At 35.5% G+C, this 26,893-nt stretch overlaps 1 protein-coding gene across 1 annotated transcript in view; it reads right to left on the reverse strand.

Annotated features, from left to right (window-relative positions):
• Nucleotides 1-26,893, reverse strand: part of UNC79 (unc-79 homolog, NALCN channel complex subunit) — a 538,284-nt gene that overhangs the window by 502,918 nt on the left and 8,473 nt on the right. Inside the window, exons 2-3 of the mRNA XM_053710079.1 lie at nt 26,371-26,491; nt 13,142-13,446 (exon numbers count right to left, since the gene is read on the reverse strand). Coding sequence (XP_053566054.1) covers nt 13,142-13,446; nt 26,371-26,491 — 426 coding nt within the window. The remainder of the gene's footprint in view (nt 1-13,141; nt 13,447-26,370; nt 26,492-26,893) is intronic.

Here is a 26,893-nt window from a genome sequence, read left to right on the forward strand (position 1 = left end):
TGACACACTGAGTATAGAGAAGAGAAAATGTTCACCTCCAGAGATCTTAATGTTCCTGTGTCCACTGTGCGCAACACTGTCAAGAAGTTTACAGCCCATGGCACTGTAGCTAATCTTCTGGACGTGGACGAAAAAGAAATATTGATCAAACAGATTCCAAAGAAGGGTTGTTCAAATGGTAGATAAAGAACCTTGATCAACTTACAGACAAATTCAAGCTGACCTTCAGGCACAGGGTACAAAGGTGTCAGTCCCCCATTCTGAACTGAAAATGGATGCTATGGTAGGAGACCCAGGAGGACCCCACTGCTGACACGAAACCCCTAAAAAGCCAATTGGGAGTTTGCCAAAAACTTACCTGAGGAAGCCAAAATCCTTTGGGAGAATGTGCTGTGGACAGACGAAACAAAATTACAGCTTTATGGTAAAGCAATCATCTTCTACTGTTTTCAGAAAAAGAAATTAGGCCTTTTAAAGAAAATAATACAGTCCCTACAGTCAAACATGGTGGAGGGTTCACTGATGTTTTGGGGGTTGCTTTGCTGCTTCAGGCACTGGATGTCTTGACTGTGTGCATTGGCATTATGAAATCAGAAGACTACTAAAGAATTCTGTGGTGCAATGTAGGGCCCAGTGTCAGAAAGAAGTTGGGTCTCCTGTCCAGAGATCATGGGTCTTACAGCAGGACAATAACCCAAAGCACACTTCAAAAGCATCCAGCAGGGGGCGGAAGCAAGCTCTGAGACCTGAACCGGCTTGCATATACCCATAGCTCCAGCTATATAGTACAATTAATGCAAAATTGACCGTTCAGCTTAGCTTTTCTGTTGAAACATTCCATCTGAGAGTTCATCAGATTGGAACAAGCAACTCAGAGAATGAAAAGGACGCTGACAAGTAGAGAGAACACGCACACTTTTCACGCAGCTTAAGACCGGGGCCTTTTCTTTTTTGGCTCCGTGGAGGTCTAATACTAGACCTCACTAACTGCAAGAGAATACTCCTCTCCATCCAACATGAACGATTTCTAAAGTTATAGTAGAGATTAAGCCATCTTCTGATATCTCAATTGCCCCACTCGTTAACGGAGCAGACAGACCAAGCAAGAAGATGCCATCTAAACAGCCTGACCAAGCGGAAATACCCCACCGGGTACAAATGTTTTCTTGATCCTGTAAGAAGGTCTTACAATTTCGGAGTGGTCTAAATGTGGCGGGGAGTCTCACATAAGGAATGGCCGGGGGCTTGCGGTTGGAGAGGCGGCCTTGTTTGTGGGACTGACTTGGCCGCGTGGAGAGTCTCGGGTTGTACTTGGCTCTTCTGGTGCAACATGGGGAGTTCATGTGAAGTCTTATATGGCTGTGGACGCAGCCATACATGTAAAGACACCAGTTTGCCCTGTTTGCGACATGGAGAAATATGGATGGATACCACAGCCGAGGAATACCGGTCCCCGCGAAGAGGAATAGGTTAACTGAGCAACCTAGAAGTGCCTAGTATTTAAAGCTCCTCACTCCGGGGACTTATACTGTTACGTTTGTTCTTGTTCCTTCTTTCTTATTTAATACTGGTCAGATAACCTGAGGACTTGAACTGCTGAGCTCCATTAAGTTGGTGAATATATATAGTTGGATATTTACTAATTAAGCCTATCTATTGGCTAGATTACGAGATTTGTGTTATGAGTAAAAAAGCAGCGTAAGGCTCATAACACTGCTTTTTCACTACCACTGCTATTACGAGTCTTGTAGGTACAGCTGTCCCGCACACTTTTTTGGCTGTACCGCAAATTAACTTACGCAATTTTCGTAAAGTCTTTTTCAATGGGACCTTCCATAGCGCCAATATTACAAGCTTTTTTTTGGAGGCCAAAAGTAAGCGGTACAGCCTATCCCGCAAGATTCGTAACGCATTCTAAAGTAAGTAGTTACTGAGTTTTACACTACAAAGATGTAGCATAAACTCATAACTAAAGTGCTAAAAAGTACACTAACACCCATAAACTACCTATTAACCCCTGAACCGCCGTACTCCCGCATCGCAAACACTAGAATAAACATATTAACCCCTAAACCGCCGCACCCTCCCGCCTCGCAAACACTAGTTAAATATTATTAACACCTAATCTAACATCGCTGCAAACTACATTACAGTTATTAACCCCTAATCTGCCGTCCCCAACGCTCACTGCCACTATACTAAAGTTATTAACCCCTAAACCTAAGTCTAACCCTAACCCTAACACCCACTAACTTAACTATAATTAAAATAAATCTAAAGAAAACTACCTATTAATAACAAAATACTTACCTGTAAAATAAAACCCTAAGGTAGCTACAATATAATAATAGTTGCATTGTATCTAGCTTAGGTTTTATTGTTATTTTACAGGCAAGTTTGTATTATCTTAACTAGGTAGAATAGTTACTAAAACTGTACAATAAATAACCTGAGATAAGTAAGTAAGAGATTGTTTAAAGGCCAAATGTAAGAGCCGTGAGTAACCTAATAATACGTATTGTACCGGCTGCCTAAGGTTACCCAAAGATTATCCAAAAATAAGGTTAGATATACCGTAATAAGCTAGATGCCAATTAAGGCCAACAAATTTAAGTAAGTAGTAGAAGAGAAGCAGTGCGAAGCCTGAACGCGCGTTTCCGCCAACTGCTTTATCAAAGGCTTTTACAGAAAGCGATTGATTTCAGCTATTTTTTCCAAGGGGTGTGCTACCAAATATTAAATTGAGGGTGCCAATAATTTTGTCCAGTCCATTTTTGGAGTTTTGCGTGGAATGTGTCAGATTTGGCCTTTTTTTTTTCTCCACTTTTTTTTGTGTCATACTCAATACAAACAAAAGAAATTATACATGAGAATGCCCTAACATTTGTAATTGCAACAATTGTCTGGGTGAAGTGGTTCTTTATCTGACAGAAATGCAGGGGTGCCAATATTTTTTGGCCATGACTGTATATATACAATCCGGTGCACCAAAGATCTCACTATAAGATTCAACTTGCATGATAAATTTAAACTTGAGACTTGATGATTTATTTATCAACAGGGCCGCCATCAAGGGGTGACAGGGCGTGACTCCTGTCAGGGGCCCAATGGGCTAGGGGGCCCCTGAGGTACCAGTGGGTACTACAGCAGAGTGCTAATTGAGCATGGGGAAACGTTATTACAAGGAGTAAAGTATTAGCATTTGAGAGGATTTCAGAGTGTGCACTAACCACTATGCACAGTGTGAGACAGACTTGGCACTTTGTTTGTAGAGTGTGTGCTGAGTCAGGCGGCTGATCACTTTCATTTGCAGAGGAGGTAGGAATTACTTAGCAAATGTTTTTTATTTCTTTGTGCAATTTAAGATTGTAACTTCAGTGTGGTAGTAGTTGTATGGTGGGGCCAGGGGGCCATACAAACACATTTTTTTAGCAGCAGTGTATTTATGATATTTGACAATGCTGGTAGAAATTCTATATTTTAAAACATTCAGACAATGTTTCCTCCTCAAATACACAAATCATATATATTACATTTCAGTTTACTGCCCCTTTATGCAAGGACTTTCCAGATACAAGGAGGCATTTTATCTAAGATTTTTACATCTGCATAAAATGTTATACTCTCATACTAAGATTGCTCAGTGTTGGAAATGAGATAGGTTTAACTTAAAACTGTTCAGTTTACTCTACAGCTGACTTAATTTTGAAATGCATACCAACAAGCTTAAATCCTGCATTTACCAGATCTAATGGTATGAGTACCACAGCTTATGGTTCCACCAAGACCATAAAGAGTACAGCATTTTCAAAATCCACAGTACAGCTGACAGATGGGAAACATTTGTACACTATATTTGAAGTGGTGCTCTTGGTTGGGGAAAATTGGGGGAAAATATCAAACAAACATATGTCAACCTTTTAAAAGTACTTTTCTTCATCTACCGCATCTACCCAGATCATTAATGTACAATTTTGAATTCACAGAATTATTTTTGTTTGCACATTTACAAATATGATTCTTTAAAAAGTGATCTCCTTAATTTCTGCATTTTTTTTATCATGGCATGTCACACACTGTTGATTTAGGGATGCAAGGTGCATACATGTTTCCTCCTGTGAGTGTTTCTATGGGTTGTCTGTGGTTTATGTCTTTGCGCTTTGGTTTGTGTTCTCTATGAGTGTGTATGTATTTTTTTCTGTTGGTATCTCTGAGAGGGTGGGTGTGTATGTCTTTGTGCATTTTCTGTGGATGTCTGTGAGGGTGTGTGCATATGTCTTTGAGCTTTTTCTATGGGTGTCTCTGTGAGGGTGGGCGTGAGTTTTGTCTTTGTGTATTTTCTCTGGATGCCTCCTGTGAGGTTGGGTGATGTAATGTCTGTGTTTTCTGTGGATATCTCTGTGAGGGGTGTGTGTGTATGTATGTCTGTGTTTTCTGTGGATGTCTCTGTGAGGGTGTGTGTATTGTCTGTGGGTGTTTCTGTGAGGGTGTGTGTATGTCTTGTGTGTTTTCTGTGGATGTCTCAGGGAGGGTGTGTATGGATGTCTTTCTGTGTTTTTCTGTGGGTTGCCTCTGTGTGTGTATGTCTTTCTGTGTTTTCTGATGCTGTCCTCTGTTGGTGTTTCCTTGGGTGTACTGTGGCAAGTTTGAGTTTGTGTGTGTGTGTGTCCATTGTCTGTTCCTTTTTAGGACATTTTGACCTTACTACTGATTATTCACATCTTTCTACAGACTTTGAGACTAATGAGACCTTTCCGGAAGTCAGCAATCTACCATTTAACCTTTAAATTATTGTTTAGGCAGTTCAGGGGCCCCTTCCTTTTAGCCACTGCATGCTGTTGTCATAATATAGTTGGCATCTTCCTTTAACAAAAAGATAATCAGAACCTCCATATTTTGTTTTCTAAATCTCCTTTTTTTTTACAAAACTGTAGTTTACCTCATTACTTGTCAGGTCAATGTAAACAAGTGCTAAGTGCCTGTTGGGTGTCTGTGTCTGAGTTTCTTTGCGTGGTCTGCTAGAGTGTCTATACGTGAATCCTTATGTGTGAGTGTGTGTTCAGTATATGAGTGTGTCTGGGTGTGTGTATGTTACTACTTTACAACATTTCAAGTTTAAATAGACACTTAAGAATAAAGTGCATATACGTTTTAGTCACTTGGTCAAAAAATTGCACATGTCAAAGGAGGGGGGGCCCCTGATCAATGGTTAAGTCCAGGGGCCCCAAAATTTCTAGTGGCGGCCCTGTTTATCAATAAAATTGCTTTAAACATTTTGTGCCTTTTTTTAATAAAATCATTTTAATACAGTCATGGGCAAAAAATATTGGCACCCCTGCATTTCTGGAGATGGACTTTGAGATTGTTCATGCTTTTCACAATTGCTGCTCTTTCTCTTCTCCATGCTCAGTGTGGCACACAGAGACAAACAACAGAAAGGTTGAGTCAATTTTCACCATTTTAACTGGTTGCCGGTGTGATTTCTATATTGTCAGCACCTGTTAATTGATACAGGTGAGTTTAATTACAAATTATAAACAGGAGCATCACAGACTTGGAATGCAATTATCTCTTACAATTTTAAGAAGGTGCCAATCAATTTGTCCAGTCTATTTTTTTAGTTTTGCGTGGAATGTGTCAGATTCTGGCTTTTTTTTCTCCAATTTTTTGGGTCATACCATTACAAACAAATACAATAAACCATGAGTATGCCTAAACATTTGTAATTGCAACAATTTTCTGGGCGAAAGTGGTACATTATCTGACAGAAATGCAGGGGTTGCAATATTTTTGGCCATGACTGTACATATAGTTAAAGGGACACTGAACCCAAAATTTCTTCTTTTGTGTTTCAGATAGAGCATGACATTTTAAGCAACTTCTTATTTACTCATATTATCAAATTTTCTTCATTCTCTGGTATCTTTATTTGAAATGCAAGAATGTAAGTTTAGATGCCGACCCATTTTTGGCGAACAACCTTGGTTGTTCTTGCTGATTGGTGGATAAATTCATCCACCAATAACAAATTGCTATCCAGAGCACTGAACCAAAAAAAAAGCTTAGATGCCTTTTTTTCAAATAAAGATAGAAAGAGAACGAAGAAAAATTGATAATAGGAGGTAAATTAGAAAGTTGCTTAAAATTGCCATGCTCTAATCTGAATCAAGAAAGAAAACATGTGGGTTCAGTGATCCCTTTATTATAGTTTATTCTCATTAGTTGTTATTGCTATTTTTTGTTTTGTTTTTGTTCTATCCCCTTTTATTTTTTTAGCCTCTTATACTCCTCTTGCTGCAACACGTTGCAGGAACTTTCTTCGCCCTCTTCAGTGGGCAGCCATAAATCCCAGGCAGAATTAGTAAACTTTTTACATCTCATGGACCTGTCAAGTGCATGTGTTCCACTTTCCAAAAGTAGAAATCAACTCAGTTGAATCACTATGGCTACCCAACCAGAAGGTCAAAATGAAATGCTACTATTGGTTTGCAAACAAAGGGCCGGATTACAAGTGGAGTGGTAAATATCGCTCATGCTTGCGCTAGATGTAAAGTTTTTATTTGTGCGTCGGATATAACTCATATTACAAGTTAAAGGTAAAAAGTTTCCACTTGCGTTAACCCATCGCACGTAAAAAGCCAAACTTTGAATATCGCAATCACGTTAAGATGATTATATATAGGAATATGATTATATATAGGAATATCAATTTAAAAATACATAAACATATTCCTGTATGTGAATAACATTGGAATGTAAAATATTTACAGTACATACATATTTTAACACTTTATTAAATATGAATATTTCATAAATATGATTTCTCATGTTTTCAGCTACTTAACTGTAAAGGGCTACAATGCACTTCTATATATGTCTGGATATATATAGCAATGTCAAATATGCGTTTTGTGCATAATGTTCTCAATAAGATCTTAACGCGGTCGGTTAGAGCAATGAAAACTTAAGATTCTTAGAACTCGTTATTGAAATTTTACATATAACATATTAATACAAATTAATACAAATAATTAAAAATTAACATACTGTTAAATATTGTGTTTATTATTTTTTTAATAATGTATATCAATTTTTATTAATATTCTATATGTAATAAATGTAATAACGTGCCTTAAGTATCCTACATTCACATGTGCGCTAACCCAACCGTGTTGAGATCTAAATTGAGAAACGTGATGCACAAAACATCTTTTACATTCCTATGTTCTTCAACTAGAAAATAATTTAATTTTTACTATTAAAATATATATCTATATATGCATAAATACATGTGTATACACATCTATACATATATGTATATATTTATATATTATATATATATATATATATATATACCACAGTACATATAATATATTTAGACATGTATATGTATGTATCTCTATGTTAAAGCTTTTTGTCTGCTGTTTTTATTTTCTAACACCTGAGACATCATATTTTTGAGCCTTTATAACTTGATTGCAATTTTTTTTAATCATTTGTATCAGACAGTGTTATTGTTAGTGTAACTGTACTTTTCAATGTTTTTTGGATGTTTGCTGTGCAACTTTTTATTCAAGCATAACAGTTAACCAGAACTCTGAAGTCACGATAACTCAATGCGTGGTTAAATTTCAATTGTGCTTTGAACAAACAAGTTTACTTTCGACTTTTAATACGCGTGTTACCTTCTGACGCAGAGAAACCACCCCGCAATAAACCCTATCGCTCGCCACATAACAGTTAACACGCCACTCATAATCAGGCAAAAAATTGGGCACTTTATGATAAACATTGGCTGATTGTTATGGCTGTCCGCTTTTATAAGGATTGAGATCAAATTTGCTCTCTAATTTATCTCCTTGAAGATTGTATTTTTTAGTTTTCATTATAGGTTTCAGCTAGGGAAAAATAACTGAAAAATTCTTGCTTGAAATTCATGAACTTTAAGTTTTGTGAATAAGAAGACAGCCCTTAAAGGGACACTGAACCCAATTTTTTTTCTTTTGTGATTCAGATAGAGCATGCAATTTTAAGCAACTTTGTAATTTACTCCTATTATCAAAATTTTCTTCATTCTCTTGGTATGTTTATTTGAAAAGCAAAAATGTAAGTTTAGATGCTGGCCCATTTTTGGTGAACAACCTAGGTTGTCCTTGCTGATTGGACAGCACCAATAAACAAGTGCTGTCCGTGGTTCTGAACCAAAAATTTGCTGGCTCCTTAGCTTAGATGGCTTCTTTTTCAAATAAAGATAGCAAGAGAACGAAGAAAAAATGATAACAGTAGTAAATTAGAAAGTTGCTTAAAATTGCATGCTCTATCTGAATCATAAAAAATTGGGTTCAGTGTCCCTTTAAAATTAAAAAAGTAAATCAAATATTTCCTTAGCTATAAAGTAATATCTGTAGAGGATAGATAATGTATAAGGGGATGGAAAGATCTATTTTTACTTGGTCGTTTAGGAATAGTGACAAAAAAACACAAAAACTGCAATGAAAAAGGGCACAGAAAATTCATTTGTCATTAAAACACTGAAAAATTATAATGTTAAAATATTTGCAGAGTTTCTTAATCTCTTAAAGGGATATGAAACTCACAATTTCTGTTAAATGATTCAGAGTAGCTTTCTAATTTACTTAAATTATCAAATTGTCTTCGTTTTCTTGGTATCTTTTGTTGAAAAGCAGGGACATTTCCTGCCACGTAGTGCTCTGTACACCTACCTAGATATCTCTTCAACAAAGAATAGCATGGGAACAAAGCAAATGTAATAAAAGAAGGAAATTGGAAACTTTTTTTTAAATTGTATGCTAAATCAAAAAAAAAAATTTGCGGGTTTCATATCCCTTTAAGAAAGTACTCTCCGTTTTTAAAGGGGTACAAATTTGAAACACAAAAAACAAGTTAAAGTCATCATAGTATTAGTAGAAGAAAAAAAAAACACAATTTAGTTTTATTTTATTTTTAAAATGGCACAATTTGTTAAAGATATTTCTGCTGAAGAATCTACTTTCCAGGCCAGTCTTAGTCAAACAATTGCTACTGCTCAAGTTCCCTATAAAAGAAACTCGTCACAATGTCCCTTTAATGTAAAATATCCAGACTCAGGCAGCTTAAAGGGGCATTCTAATGCAAAAATTAGTAATTGTGTTCTCTTAAAGGGACATTATACACTCATTTTTTCTTTGCATAAATGTTTTGTAGATGATCTATTTATATAGCCCATAAAGTTTTTTTTTAAAATAAATGTATAGTTTTGCTTATTTTTAAATAACATTGCTCTGATTTTCAGACTCCTAACCAAGCCCCAAAGTTTTATTTGAATACCGTCAGCTACCTTCTCCAGCTTGCTCCTGTTTGTGTAAAGGGTCTTTTCATATGCAAAAGAAGGGGGAGGGGAGTGTCTTATTTGCCACTTGCAGTGGGCTTTCCAGCTACCTTTTCAACAGAGTCAAACTGACAGCTTCTAAGTAAGTTTTTAAACAGTTTTATACTGGATTTTTATATCAGTATCTGTGCATCTTATTCTTTATAGTAGTGTCTATTACATGCAGTTATATGAAAATGAGTTAGAGCATGTCATTTTTGCACTACTGATCCCAACTAACTGGGGGTTAAACACATATGTAGAACCCCAATTTGAAGCCAAATGCATTGCAGTTCCCAGGTGAGAATCTGATGGTGATTGGCCGTTATGTGCAACTATTGCTGCCGATTAGGTCACAGTCACTTTCCTTCTTGAGAGCTTTAATGCGGTGGCTCTTGAGCGGAACCTTCTGTGGTGGTTGATCAAAATACAGAGATTATAGGTACTAGATAAATTATGTTTTATTATTGGATTGTTTTGTAAACAGGGCTTAGATGATCATTGTGTGACAATATTTGTCTCAAAAAAAAAATAAAGTTACAAAAAATGACCCCTGAAGTTAAATTTTTATACCTTCCTAAAAAATATTGTTATCTTGTTACATTTGTTTAAAAAAATGTTATTTTAAAAACTACACGACAAAATAAAACAGTCCTTACTATACATAATGCTCAATGGAACAGAAATACTTATTCCAAGGAAATGGAGGTGCCCCTAGGAACAAACTACTCAGGATTGGAGGAGGTAAGTTGAGAGCCTCCTGCATCTGGGGAGGTTTGCGTTCCTCTGGAAAGGTAAACTTGAAATACCCGAGCTAATGCTAGAAATATGGAACGAGTGCTCTCTCAGGCAGTGAACTAGCTGGCAGCTCCGCTTTTTTTTTGTAGTGCAGTGTGCATGTATGTCTGTGTAGTGTGTGTGGTGTATGTATGTGTAGTGCAGTGTGCATGTATGTCTGTGTAGTGTGTGTGGTGTATGTCTGTGTAGTGTGTGTGGTGTATGTATGTGTAGTGCAGTGTGCATGTATGTCTGTGTAGTGTGTGTGGTGTATGTCCTGTGTAGTGTGTGTGGTGTATGTATGTGTAGTGCAGTGTGCATGTACTGTCTGTGTAGTGTTTGTGGTGTATGTATGTGTAGTGCAGTGTGCATGTATGGTGAGTGTAGTGTGTGTGGTGTATGTATGTGTAGTGCAGTGTGCATGTATATATGTGTAGTGTGTGTGGTGTATGTATGTGTAGTGCAGTGTGCATGTATGGTGAGTGTAGTGTGTGTGGTGTATGTATGTGTAGTGCAGTGTGCATGTATGTCTGTGTAGTGTGTGTGGTGTATGTATGTGTAGTGCAGTGTGAATGTATGGTGAGTGTGTGCATGTATGTCTTAGTAGTGTGTGCAGTGCAGTGTGCGTGTAGCATCTCTCTGTGTAATTTGGGTATTTAAACACCTATGTAACAGTTTACACCTGTGTTAAATTATACCCAGAAAAAGCTTTATATATACATTTATATACAAGAAAGGGGTGGTGGACATATATTTCATATACAGGATGTAGGTTATATAGCTAATGATACCATATAAAAAAGCCAGTAATGCTACATGCAGAGAGTCCAGCTTTTAAGAAAAAATAGGGGTACAGATATGACCAGAAAATCCTGCCATACAGGCAGAGCGCAGGTATACAATCATTAGACTAGGCTGAGCTGCTTCAAACTGTGATACACATACAATATTACCTTTTACCAGATATCCTAAAACCAATCAACCCACAACATAAGTAATAAAAAAAATCACTGTATAAAAACTTTCCTCTTTAGCAGCCAAGGAGTTAAAAAGACTTTTCAAGAAAGGGCTTTCCTCACTCACCTCCGTTAGAAGCAGGGAGATTGATTGGCAGCACATACCGAAGCTATCTAACCAGGAAGACGCTTGAACCAACACTTGCCCTGAATAAGCACTTTGATCAGTTGAGGGGGGAGCAGAAGGTCAGGTCAGCATGCAAACAGTAGATTTGACATAAGGCAGCCGCAACACAGTTCAGATTACTCTGACAGAACACCGGCATGAGTGCCCCGCCCACCAATTCCCCCTTCTTAATACAGAAGCCCATTTGTACAAACCAATAGCCCACAGGCCCATAAATGATGAATACAAAAAAATATACGTCAGACAGTTGAGCCCCTGAACCACATGTTCTACTTGCTACCATTCGTACTGTGGACACTCAAAAGGAAACTGCATGAACCCGCTTGTCAACTATCAGCTTCTATAGTAGAATTCTTGTAGTGTAATCTAAATAAATATTTTTTCATAAAATCTCAAGCCTTTACTTACCCCCACACAGCTTTCTCCCCACTCCTGCAAATCGGACCATCCGACTTCCAGTCCTCACTCACTGCACAATTAAATAATTACATTTCCCGAACTTAGAGAGCTAGCTAGCTGGGGTATAGTCACACAGACAGCTAAGTCAGTGAAGGAGGACCAAAGCAGCGCTGCACAGACCGGGTGATAAATAAAAAATAATAATGTCATCCTCTGAGAGAGACTTAGTTTAATACAGTGACCCTCCTAAGCTCTCAAAGTGGAGACTGAGAGAATTCCAGAGCCCGCCGCATGCACTATCCTGTATCCAGTGACTGCAGTCCCCTTTAGCAAAGCCACTAATTTGAAGCCAAAAGTGCCGCCCCTCCCAATTTGTCGCACTAGGCACTGGCCTTGTTGGCCTAGGCCTTAATACGCCCCTGTATATATATATATATATATATATATATATATGCACACATGCCTTTGATCCCTTGCCAGTCAAACACCTTGGCATATACCAAATCCCCTTTTAAATCCTTTTTATATATTTATTTCACAAACAAATAGTTTAACATATCTATAACAAACTTATATTTTATATTTATATATGTGCGTGGAATAGTTTACTTTAATATGTTTTACATGTGTTATGTGAAACTTTTATTTTAGTCCTAACACTTTACTTTAGGTGTCACTTCATGCTAATTATTCTAGCGCTATATTGGCTTTCGCTCAAGCACAATTCATACATTTCAACTTGTAATATGAGCGATATTTAGCGCGGTCATGATATTTATTGAAAGTATAGGGTGCGGTAAAGTGATGTCGGCTGTCCTAAACCTTTTTGGTAGTTCTGTTTTACTATGGATTTGTAATATAAATCCATGTCCAGCGATATTGATATCACACCCTGCACTATCAATAGCGCTCTGCTTGTAATCTAGGACATGGTGGTGTTTTGCTTATGCGCAAAGCCAGTGTTACAGTCAAACTTTTTTGGGTACTCAGTAATAATTTGAAATGTGTGTATTGGGGGGTTATAAAGTCCTCCTAGCTATGGAATTCATTAAGTGAAAAATGTCATTGAAAATGTACCTTTAACTACTGAGAATTAGGATTCTGCTCGGCAAAACCGGACCCGCTCACCTGCACCAATAATGAAAAAGTGCTGCCAATAAAAATGGCTGATTGTGATTCTATCGAAAAGCTGTTAACATACCGATAATTATCAAATGATGGATTGTGATCAACTCCATAGTTAACAAGGGTCATTAATGGAAAATTATGATTTCACAAACTAAAGTATGCAATTTTTGCTTTAGAATGTACCTTTAACATGGGAAATGTTATACTAAATATAGCTACATTTCTATATCTTCTTTTTAACAACTAACAAAAAAAAAAGCTTATATCCCTCTTCGATACATAGAAAAACAACATTCCATAAAAAAACATAATTCCATAAATCCTTACCGTGTTGGCCATGTTGAAGCAATGGAACTAGATCCAACAGTGTCACCAAAGTCACATAAAGCCCCTGATAGTCCAATGAAGGGTACTCTGATAACTGAGCATCACGGCTTTGTTGACCTCGTTCTGATGGAGAATCTCGCAGGACGCTGTAAAGGAGGGAGCGAGTAACAGTAGGGTTGATGGAACTGACCTGTGGTCTTAGAGATGGGGTGAGTGGGAATGGTACAGGAAAAAGACACATGGTCATGGGCACTGTCAAATTGGAGGCATCTTGATTCTCCTTCTTCCCTGATCGGGACAAAATGCTGTTGAGGGGACAAAGAAAAAAAAGAGACAACAAAGACACAAAAGAACAGCACATTACATTGAAATGACACTATAAAACAAATAATAAAACACCAGATATATCCCACATAAGATGCAATGTCTACCAATACATTATCTATTAATCTAGGGTGTATTCACTTTCATGCATAGAAATAGGGAAATTGTAATTAGCGCTTACTAAATATTCTCATTGCATATTCTCATTGCATCCCATGTGTTATCTGGTTCATAAGGAGCAAAAATATAAAAATGCATGTTTCAGTGCCAAGCCCATGCTTCACAGTCATGCAAATTGGCAAAACTGACGTTCCAGAAAGCTCATATTAAGGCCAGATTCAAAAATTTGAGTGTCAATCAAGTTCAGTTTGAAATGATTCCAATTTATTTTGAATATATCATAATGTCAGCACAGTCACAAATTCAGATTCTGTAAAATATAGGTGTGGCACTTTCAGAAACTGTTTTAGCCAGAAATAAACATGTGTGTTTGTTAAGATAGATGTCTTAAAAAGCACATGTTTATTGCGTCAAAATAATGTCTGTATGTTTTTATGATACTGCATCATGACATTCTATCAGGTATCATCTGAGATAAATGAGGTTTAAACAGGCACATGGATTAAGAAATAATATATTTTTCTAAAATGTTAACTAAGCTACATTGGAAGAAGCTATAAAATAATATATAACTGATGATCCGTTGCATACGTGAGCTAATGGCAATGGCAGTTTATGTGTTGTTTTTTTAGCATTGTTCATGTTTGGGGGAAGAAACATTTTTATGAATACAAACACTATTTTGTCTAAGAGGGTCGCTACAATAATTTCAAGTCTAAGCAAGCAATAACCGTTAATTTAACTGCAAGTCATAAGTAATCAAATATTATTTCTGCTACTTACATTATTAATGAACAATATTGCTACAAATTAAAGGAAAGATAATTTTAAGAAAATTTAAAGCGCAACTTTTTACGGTTGAAAATATAAAAATTAAGAATTATTGAGTCATTGACAAACATTTTAATTTCTTTGCATAGAGTGAAACACCAGTATATAAAGAAGAATGTTTTTTGATCACCTTATCAAAGAGATTAAACTGTTTATAAAACACAACTTATCAGGGGATACTTTTTCAGAAATTACACTTAAAACATACAGTGCAATTTAAGTTTACCACTGAATTACATTACATTATGTAACACACCCTACATTTTAAAACAGTACCCCTTATCATATAATACATTTTTCACATGTTTTATAAAGATATATATGTATATGCATTTCTGTACATTAGAATAATATATGAAATTATTTAATACAGGATGGGTCTGTAATAATTGACATTCTAAACAATTAGCAGAATGAATTAAAAAAAAGATCATTTATATATTTATTAGTAGTGAATAATATATGTACAGTTTCTCAAAGGAATCTGACATCAAAATAATAGCTATATTATTCCTTAGCTTTACATTAAACCCTAATACTTTCTATCATGCATATGAAAGGGCATTATTTAAATATCTTAAAAAATATTATCATAAAAATGATTATTCACTCACCATTTTAAAAGTTAATTTTCACCCAAATTTTCTCCCTGAAACCACAACTGTTCTCTTGTGATAGCCTTCCTATCAGCTGAAGTCATTTTGTATGTTTATCACAGGGTTGAGCTCTTATAGTGAAGGGCACCAGCAATGTGCCTGTGATTGGATAAACCAGTGTTTTTTAACTCAAGTCCTAAAGACGGACAAATGGGCTAGATTTTCATGATATCTGAACTAGAGTGCAGTTGAAATAATCAGCTGATCAGTAACCGTCGTTATTAACCTGCTCATACCTATCAGCTGATTATTTCAGCTGTGCTCTAGTTCAGATATCATGAAAACCTGGCCCATTAATGTGATCCGTGGACTGGAGTTAAAATAAAAACACTGGGCTAAACAACTCTGGCCTCGCTTCCATTGAGTCGTTAAAAATGGAGCCGTAAGCTACCGAAGCGGCCGACAGCTAAAAGTAATTTACGGCTGCATTTTAGTACCAGGTTTCCATTGAAAAGATTAGCGTGTTGCGCGCAGTCGCTCTTTTCGTGTAGCTGTAAGTTAACGTTGTGTTAACGCTTCCATCTGACGTCGGATTTCTTGAAAATCAATTAGTTGCTAAGGTAACCCGACCTTACGCTATAGAATTTACGTTTAACGTCCGTGCTTCTTACCTGTGATCGCCTCTCAAGAAAAATAAAAAAACACTTATCCATATTTTTAATAATCAAATACTATTTTCTAATATAATTATATTTAACACTTCATAAATATAAGTAATATTTATTGCTGCCCTAGGCATAGGTCTAGTTTGCATTCTGTAGATATTTTCTTGCATATATTATTATATTTAAATATATACTGATATTTCTATTAGAATATAAGTTCAACTATTTCTATACATGAGACAACAATAAAATATTAACTTATAACAATTTATTTCTACATTTAAAACACTTGCATTATTTGCAAGTTTTATAATTTCAATAGAAAATAGGTCTCAAAAAGCACAATTTTCCTCTTTTACACCTAGTTGAGCTGGGGGTACTATTTCTCAATGTATCGACAGCCTCCGACAATGTATTAACGGTTAGCGCTTTCATTGGAAATCTGGTATAATTAATAATATTTAACGGCTTCTATTACTTTCTATGGGACGCGAAGATCTTTTCGGCAGCCGAAGTCCGGCTGCCGATATTGAGGTTATAACGCGCCATTGGAAACAGTCGATAAACGATATTGCTTCCGACAGCATATTTATCGGTTTGCGAGTGCACGCAAACTGAATTACGACTCAATGGAAGCGAGGCCTTAGTGTTTAAGAAACAATTCATTGGGCTGCCAACGGGCTTTCAAAGAGAAATAATGGTGGTTTTAGTATTTATCTGGGGGTGGAAAAAAAAAAACGTTTAAAAAGGCAAGGGCCCAATAAACCGTTTTTTTAATATGCACATGCTACACAATAATGTAAAAATATTATTTTGAAGCTGATAAGAACTGCAATGCTTTGTGTACAGTGCTCTTACAGGGATATGAAACACATTTTTTCTTTCATGATTCTAGGTTTATCTCTTCAACAAAGAATATCACCACAATGCAAATTAGATTTTTTTTAAAAATGGTATGCTCTTTCTGAATCCCTTTTAATATCCCTTTAAATAACTGATTGCTCAATGATTCGTAGTATCCCTACCACTACTTTGACAATCATCATGGGCAAAAAAAAACTAAATATAACAAAATAAAATAAAAAAAAAATATTTTTGTAGTGTTATTTTTAATTTTGTAAAAGAAAACTGAATACTGTAAGCAGTAGCACACTCTTTAAAGACACGTTTTAGAATAGTGTTTTTTCTTGAATATTGCCTTTTTTTTTTTTTTTTTTTAAGTACGACAGTTTTTTTTGTTTTTTTTTACTGATATTACATTTTTTTTAGACTAAAGAAAAAAATATTAAGGGGGAGCACAAAAAAACGAAATAAAGAGAAAGGTAACTAATAAACTAGTAATCATATTCAATACCAGTGAATAGCATAGCATAGCAAGTCCAAAACTTGCAGAAGTTGAAAGAGCAATCTCCCAAACGTATCCTGGATCACCAGCAGCTGAAACACATAAATGAAAAGAGGAGGCTTCTCATAGGGTGAGTAGCTGCCATACACAAATGACCACCATAGTAAAGACAAGGGGCAACTCACAAATTAGATGGCACTACTCGTAGTGCACATGGAGCATACTGGAGAAACTGGTCCGTCCCCCCCCCAGCTGGACAGTGCTGGATGCTTGGTGTATTCATCCAGGGCTGCCCAGCAGGGGGGACCAGTTTCTCCAGAATGCTCCACGTGAAAGAACTACGAGTAGTGCATCTAATTTGGTGACTTACTCCTTGTCTTTACCATGGTGGTCATTATGTGCATGGGGACTACTCACCCTATGAGGCGCTTCCTTTTCTCATGTATGAGTTTACTAGATTGAAACCTGTTACTCAACAGAACTGAGGCGGATGTTTTTATTTGTCAATAAACAATAATATTATTAGTCAATTATAATAGCTGGTGCAAACAGGGTACTGTTATTAAAGTGATGGTAAACTCTCCCCCATTATAAAAACAGATCCAGAATGTAAGTGATATTTTAGATTGAGTTTAATTTATCCGTTGTAATGAAGATGCGTTATAACTTACTTTTTAATATAGATATGAAATTCAATTTCCCTGTGCTCCGCCGCAAACTTTAAAAGTCAATTTTTCTGTAAACTAAAGGTTTGAATTGTTGTCCAATCAGCGCTCTAGCTACAATAAAAGGTGCCCAAAGCAGAAAGCACTGATTGGACAACACTTCAAACCGTTTAGCTCACAGAAAAATTGACTTTTGAATTGTGTGGTGGAGGGGGGGGGATTTGAATTTCCTATCTACATTAAAAAGTAAGTTATAGCGCATTTTAATTACAAGTGATCAAACTAAACTCCATCTAAATTATCACTAACATTCCGGATCTGTCTCCTATCTTAAGTATTAAGTGCTTCTTATCCAATATATTTCAATTTAAACCCAAAGATTTGGTAGAAATAATCTATGACCGCATTTAAATTGGGGCCAGAGGGAGTACTTGCCATTAATACCAAGAACATTTGGTAGTGTTACTATGGCAACCTGCGCTCAGTCACTAAATAATGCTAAGCCCAATTAAAATAGATTGCAAAATGATACAAAGTTAAATTTCAGAAGTAAAAAAGGATAATCGTTGCTATTTAAAAACCTGGCAGGGCTGTTGCCAGAAATTAATGGCTTAGTGGTTATCATATAGTATACATATTAAACTTGTCTTTTATCTCCAACTTTCTACAGGAGGAAAATAACTGTCAAATCTATTTTCTAAGAAGGCGTTTCCCAGTAATAAAAAAAAAATACCTATCTTAAAAATAAATCATTACAATTATCATCTGTAGCAAAATGTTGATGATTATTGAATACATGAAAAAGCTACAGAATATTATATAATGTTGTTGTTCTTAACATTGTATTTATTTATCTTTAATTTTATAAATTTTTTTGATGTTAGATTTCCCTTGAGGCAGAAATTATTACAGACTCATCTTGAACTAAAGGGGGAAAAGTATGCAAATATTTCTAAAAATAAATCAATAAAAATTACATAGTTCATTTAGGTTTTCTGTTAATCAATGCCCCGTTTCAAAAAATCAACATTGAAATGATCTTTAACACCTTTAATTTTTAGTGGGTGCAGTAAGCTTTTTTCTAATGTAATGTATTGATGACACCACTGACAGCTTAAATAGTTAATGTATAGTAAGCAACATACACGCCAACATGAATTCATACAGACGCTATTAGTAATGATTCTCACCCTGTCAATTACACTTTGGGTCCCACCCACAATCATATTTGATTGCTGTCAAACCCCACTCATTAAAACAGCTTAAATACCCTATTTGTATCTATTTCTACTAAATGAGCTAGGGTAAACTCACTGTAATTTATTGAATTGGAAAAAGGCTGGTGGATATGCATGGCACAGAAACATCAGTGCCGGCATTACCACTACTGATAAGCCAGTGTTCAATCTTTAAATTTTATTGAGCTTTAAAACATATCACTGTAGCTACTAAGCCAATATCACCGTCACTATCACTATTCGTTAAAGTTATATTTGGTATCAATCAAGAATTATACAGAGTGCAGCAATTTAAGTGGTTCAAAGATTTAAAATTGGGAAGTGATTAATTGATTTCCTTTATACGTCTGACAAGAAGGAGTTGACTACTGCTCAGTTACGAGAAATATACATGATGCAAATATGATAAAATTGGGGCAGGAGGGAGAATAGTGAATGTAGGGAAGAACAAAAGTAAAATACAACACTGTTCTAAATGGACTGTTCAGCTCCATAATGCCCTCTAAATGAGCTAAATGGACCATACATAATTTACCACATACATTTTTATGGTTGTGTTACCATAAGTTTGGACTCTGTATGTGACATTATTACCAATTAAAGCATACTATGTTTACCATTTTTTTTCCTATTTTTCAGATTTTATGTATCCACATTGCAATCATTAACTCCTTTTAAATGAAAAACATTACTGTGTTTTAAACAATGGAACGTACGAGTAAGCTTTGCTTCTTAACTCAGCAATACGACCTATAAAGATATCTATAAGTGCTTCCAATTTTGTTTAAGAAAAGAGGTTGCACTGTAGCCCAGTTTTTAATATGATGATAATTGCCTTGGTTCATTATTGGGATATGCTCCTTCTATTTCCATTTTTAAATAAATCTGAAGCATAATCACACTGCTGCCACATCTTTTGCACATTCCATGCTTTCATGCTAATTTTTTAAATAGTTTTCCCCTTGCATGATTCTTGTCATTAGCTATGCAAGCATTCACTTATGGACTTGAATGAAAAAATAATGACTGAATTTGAGGTTTATTAGCCATAATATTCCTATGTCTTTTACTTTTTAAAGTGCTAACAATAATTATCATTCAGAAAATATTTTCAGAAGCTAAAGTATGTCATCTCTAAAAATGTTGTACTTCTACTCTCGATTTCCTTAGGTTTGAGGACAATGGGCCTTTTTATAAAACATCATTAAGAAATTGCAAAAATGTAATACATTCCAGGTTTGCCTAGGTAAAGGCAAGATTACGAGTGGAGCACAAATGTTTGTGCGCAAGCGATAAGCAGTTTATCGCGGGTGTTTTGAGCTTGTCGGGCTTACTGCTGGTGTTAAGAATTGAAAGTAAAGCGATCGCTTGAGCGCAATTGCAATTTAAGCTAGAATGATTACCGCGACTTCAGAGCTCTGGTTAACTGTTCGTGAAACTTTAACATAGTTATACATACATTTACATGTCTAAAGATGTATATACAGTAGATATATATATATATGTATATTTTTTTTATATAAACACAGTCCAGCAATTGGACTCTCTGGATTTGAATCACATCAAACTTTATTGTAAACGTTTTCGGAGCATTCAGTTCCCTTCCTCAGACCGTCTGAGGAAGAGTGAATGCTCCGAAAACGTTCACAATAAAGTTTGATGTGATTCAAATTCAGAGAGTGCAATTGCTGGACTGTGTTTATTGATAACTTTCTACACCCCTGGTACCTGTCTTATGAGCGAGTGGGAGTGTGCTTCTTCAATTATTATTAACATATTTTTATATATATATATATATATATATATATATATATACATAGCAGTCATTTAGAACAGGTACTCCATTTATTATAGCAGCCTCCAGGGTGCACTTAGTAAAGTATTCAAAAATCATCAGCAAAAAAAGGCACTCTCTGAAAAATAGTTAAAACTTGACCTTTAATAAATAATCCTAAAATGCATGTTAGGATTATTTATTAAAGGTCAAATTTTAACTATTTTTCAGAGAGTGCCTTTTTTTGCTGATGATTTTTATATATATATATATATATATATATATATATATATATATATGTGTGTATATATATATATATATATATATATTAGTGATGCACCAAAATGGAAATTCTGGACCGAAACCGAATCCGAAAATCCAGGATGCGCTTGGCCGAAAACCGAAACTGATACCGAAAACGTATTTTTTTCAAATGATTTTTTTTTGCATAATTAGAGCCATAAAAAAGCCCACACTTTTGTTGAACGTAACACACTAAAATTGGACAAAAATATCTTAAAACAATAATATGTTACACAATAATTTTACCAAGAAAAAAAAAAACAGGCAAAAAATGCAATTTTCGGCCAAAATGTTTCTGCGACCAACATTTTGGTGCATCCCTACTTAAAACAATTATAAATATCAATATACTGTATTATTCTTCATTTAGTTTTATGCAACAGAATCAGATTTAACAGGGTTTTTTTTACCAATTATCCAAATAAAGTATAGTCCTAGAAAACTCATTATATGCAGAACAGTAAGTCAAGTAATAAACTTTAACAGCAGATCTAAGCTAGCATCAAATTTGAAACATGCTACACAATAATTTTTCCGAAAATAACACGTAAAAAAAAGAAAAACGAAATAGCTAAAAATGCCATTTTCGGCCGAAACTTTCCGCAGCCGAAATTTCGGTGCATCCCTAATATATATATATATATATATATATATATTTATATTTGTGTACATAGGTATTTATGTGTTTATGTGTGAGGGACTCAGGCAATGGAAAGGACCTTGACGTGGTGCCTGAGCTTTCCCATTTGGCCAGATGCGGTGACTAACCTTTCCAGTTGTGATTTTATCTTAGCTGTGAGCTAGCTAGTGAGTGCTGGGTGTTTCTATGTGTTGTATTATTTTTTATTTGTAATCCCCCTTGTTTCTTGCACCCATTCCGGACTGGGGTTAACTGCCTGTGGCTCTGGTGACATCACAGCTTTTTTGGAGTGCTATTTAGCACCCAGGGCTGGATGTTGCTTAGTTACCGGATGTGTACCTGATCCGGTCTTGGAGAGCAGTTCCCTTCCATGTTTTATATATATATATATATATATATATATTAATATATATATATTTATATTTGTGTACATAGGTATTTATGTGTTTATGTGTGTATATATGTATTTACAGACATATATACACATATAAACACAAAAATACATATGTACACATATATGTATACTGTATATATACAGTATATATATATATATATATATATATATATATATATGTGTGTGTGTGTGTGTGTGTGAATTGGAGCCCTTTGCCGTTAAGTAGATGAAAACATGAAAAAGCATATTTATGCAATAATCAAATTTAATAAAGTGTTATAGTTTGCATTTACTATAAATATTTCACATTCCATTGTTCTGCACATAGCAGAATATGTTTTGTGTATTTAAAAAAAAGATATTCCTTTCATACCTGTTCAATTGCTTGGTAACACTAATTGCTAATCAGCCAATTACATGGCAGCAACTCAATGCTCTTAGGCATCTAGATGTGGTGAAGACAACTTGCTGAAGTTCAAATCGAGCATCATAATGGGGAAGAAAGGGGATTTAAGTGACTTTGAATGTGGCATGGTTGATGGTGCCAGACGGGCTGGTCTGAGTACTTCAAAAACTGATGATCTACTGGGATTTTCACGCACAACCATCTCTAGGGTTTACAGAGAATGGTCTGAAAAAGAGAAAATATCCAGTGAGCGGCAGTTGTGTGGACGAAAATCCCTGTCAAAGGTCAGAGTAGAATGGGCAGACTGGTTTGAGATGATAGAAAGGCAACAGTAACTCAAATAACCACTCGTTACAAGCAATGTATGCAGAATACCATCTCGCACAACACGTCGAACCTTGAGGCAGATGGGCTACAGCAGCAGAACACCACACCGGGTGCCACTCCTGTCAGTTAAGAACAGGAAACTGAGGCTACAATTCACACAGGCTCACCAAATTTGGGGAATAGAAGATTAGAAAATTGTTGCCTGGTCTGATGAGTCTCGATTTCAGCTGCGATATTCAGATGGTAGGGTCAGAATTTGGCGTAAACAACATGAAAGCATGGATCCATCCTGCCTTGTATCTACAGTTCAGTCTGCTGCTGGTGGTGTAATGGTGTGGGGGATATTTTCTTGGCACACTTTGGGCCACCTAGTACCAACTGAGCATCATTTAAATGCAACGGCCTACCTGAGTATTGCTGCTGACCATGTCCATTCCTTTATGACTAGTGTACCCATCTTCTGATGGCTACTTCCAGCAGGATAATGCACCATGTCACAAAGCTCAAATCTTTTCGAACTGGTTTCTAGAAAATGACAAATGAGTTCACTGTACTCCAATGGCCTCCACAGTCACCAGATATCAATCCAATTGAATACCTTTGCGATGTGGTGGAACGGGAGATGCTATCATGTCAAAATGGACCAAAATGTCTGAGGAATGTTTCCAACACCTTGTTGAATCTATGCCACGAAGAATTAAGGCAGTTCTGAAGGCATAAGGGGGTCCAACCCGGTGCTAGCAAGGTGCACCTAATAAAGTGGCCAGTGAGTTTATATATATATATATATATATATATATATATATATATAATATATATACAGTTGCAAGAAAAAGTATGTGAACCCTTTGGAATTATATGGATTTTTGCACAAATTGGTCATAAAATGTGATCTGATCATCATCTATGGCAACATTTCATTCTTTGTGCGTTATAAGTTTAAGCAGACTGTGATTGTCTATTGTTGTGACTTAGATGATGATCAGATTACATTTTATGACCAATTTGTGCAGAAATCCATATCATTCTAAAGAGTTCACATACTTTTTCTTGCAACTGTATATATATATATATATATATATATATATATCTGTATACATACCTATATATAATCATATAGTTATAGATATATATTGCACAACAATAAAAATCACATATACTGTATGTAGAAATACTTATTTATGAATAAATAGAAAATATTCTGTTATGTGAAAAGCATTGGAATGTGAAATATTCAGATTTTTATGTCGGGTTAGCACACATGAGAACATGCGATCAGGTTTGCACGAGAGTGGGGTAGTTTTTTCCACTTTATTAACTTCTATGGTGGAAAACATGAACAAGCATGCATGATATTCTAAATTCGGCTTTTTGCTCTTGTCATGTTAGCGCATGAGCGAAAACAGTTTACTTTCAACTCATACTACAAGTGCAACCTGACGCACGTGAAAAGATTACTTAAGCGTTAATTAGCGCTCCACTTGTAATCTGGACCTAAATGTACACATATTATCAGTTAGAAGTCAGATTAAATGTAGTTGGTACATGGAACAAGAGAAAAATTGTCTGTCACCTTTTAAGTAAGGAACCAAATGTCAAAATAAGTATCCAGTTTAACCTAATAATTAGACATTGAAACAATTGTGTGATATGTCTTCATATTGTCCTACTGCGTATGTGTACAATACTATATATATAATTAATTTGAAACACTATTTAATATATGTTCGTATGTGAAAGTATATATGAAAAATCCATGTGTTGCGTTACCAGTGTATTTATCTTGAGTAATATATTTATCTTGAGTAATATTATCTTACAATCCCCTCTATTTATGTATACAGGTGTTTTTTCTATGAGGGTAATATGTGTTTTGAATATTTTGAGACAATCTCAGTTTTTAGTTTGGGAGACAAAACAGTGAGAGTTGCAGGGGAAATGTTCTGAGATTACTACAGACCTGGTGGATACATTTCAGCTACTCCGATGGAATGCCTCTGTTCAGCCCACTAGCTTAGGGGGGAAACTCATTTTACAATAAGGAACATAATACCCTTTGAATTTTGAACTTATAAATACAAATTTCATTTATTTCAATTTTTTTTATTTTTTTGTGAGCCCTATTGTAGTGCATGCATCAAATGTAAATATTTAAAAGCAATGAACACCTATTTGTGACAGGCTGTCCTCAAGGTAGAAAAACAACAAAACCTTTAGACAATTACGACAGAGACTTCATAGTACTGGGAAAAATTTTTTTAGAGAATTTCACACGCCCAGAGAGCTTTAGATCACCGGGCCCTTTATGTTTTTTTGACACTAAAGGGTAATTTTGATAAAATCAACATACTAAATGTTGCTAAAAGTCATCAGATAAAAGGTGACTCACTGGCTATCTCTTTATTAGTTTTGACTACAGTATATGTGACTGTCAGGAAGGGGTTGATCATTGCCAACTGTAAGAAAATTATGTGGGCAATAGTGAGAGTGTAGAGGATTTGTTGAGCTTTTGGGAACACCTGTATACACAACGGGGAGCAGTTTTGTTAAAAATCTGAATTTCATAGCTTAAAGTGATGGTAAATTTTAGCGTCTCAAAAATGCTAGGATTTACCAGCACTAAAAATAAATGGGACCTTCAATGATGACTTTTTAAAAAAGGTATGTTAACATATCTTTTCTTTGCTGCAGCTTAGTTGCTAAACTAATTGGCTCCGCCCGCCCATGGCAAAGTCCTTTTTTTTATGTGATTAAGTTTCCACCCCTTAGCCAATAGCAATGCTAGCATACAGCACAGTGCAGTACAGCTAGTATGGCTATTGGCTTAAAGGTGGAACATCACCTCACTAAAAAAAATAGAACTTTGCCATTGGTTGCCAGAGCTGTTTAGTTTAGCAGGGAGGCTGTGGCAAAGAAAAGGTACGTTTAACATATCTTTTTAAAAAGTCATCACTTAAAGGGATAGTAAAGTCAAAAATAAACTTGCATGATTCAGATAGAGTATGTAATTTTAAGACACTTTTAAATTCACTTCTATTTTCAAATGTGCTTCATTCTCTTAGTATCCCTTGTTAAAAATGAATATGCACATATCATACACCAGTTGGAGCTGCTGCTAATTGATGCCTGCACACATTTGTCTCTTGTGATTGGCTAACTAGATGTGTTCAGCTAGCTGCCGGTAGTGCAATGCTGTTCCTTCAGTAATGGATAACAAGAGAATGAAGCAAATTTTATAATAGAAGTAAATTGGAAAGTTGTTTGGAAATTGTATGTTCTATCTGAATCATAAAAGAAAATTTTGGGGTTTACTATCCCTTTAAGGTCCCATTTTTTTTAAGTGCTGGTAAATTCTAGCATTTTTTAAATTCAAGGATTTACCATAACTTTAAGGAGATGCCCTGCAATAATTTTGGTGAAGGTTACTTTAAATGTCATGGCTATCAAAAAGGACTAATGAACATCGCTCAAATAAAAATAGGGATAATATGGCTAATATCCTCTTGGAGGAGCATTGACAAAGCAGAAACCCAATAAAGCAAAATTTTTAACTATTGTTAACTTGCTTTCATTTCATTGTAGTTAAAACTTAAAATCTCACCTTAATAACGTCTGGGAGAAATATTTCAAAGTGTTTGCTATGTCAGTTCCAGATGGCACCGGATAAATGTTATGAAGAACGCGGTTGTGATATTCTTGTAGATATCGAATCTTGGAAGCAACTGCATAAAACAAAATGATACAGGAAAAGCAATGTTGTATTTATACAATGGAAGTAGTCACTACTACCAGTACTAACCCTTCTCCTTCAGTTTTATCACTATTATATTACATTACTACATTTTATAAATGCTATATATATATATATATATATATATATATGAGGCAGGTCGCACTCACACTAACTGTATTCAAATGCCAGGGTGCTAAGAAGCAGGTAGATAGTAGATGTGGAACAAAGCACTCAATGGTCTAGAAATATATTTAAACTTGAATTTTATTTGCAGTGACGTTTCGGGGTGTTCACCCCTTCATGAAGGGGTGAACACCCCGAAACGTCACTGCAAATAAAATTCAAATTTAAATATATTTCAAGACCAGTGAGTGCTTTGTTCCACATCTAC

The sequence above is a fragment of the Bombina bombina genome, chromosome 1 (genome assembly GCF_027579735.1).
Source record: "Bombina bombina isolate aBomBom1 chromosome 1, aBomBom1.pri, whole genome shotgun sequence".
In the NCBI taxonomy this organism is placed as follows: Eukaryota; Metazoa; Chordata; class Amphibia; order Anura; family Bombinatoridae; genus Bombina; species Bombina bombina.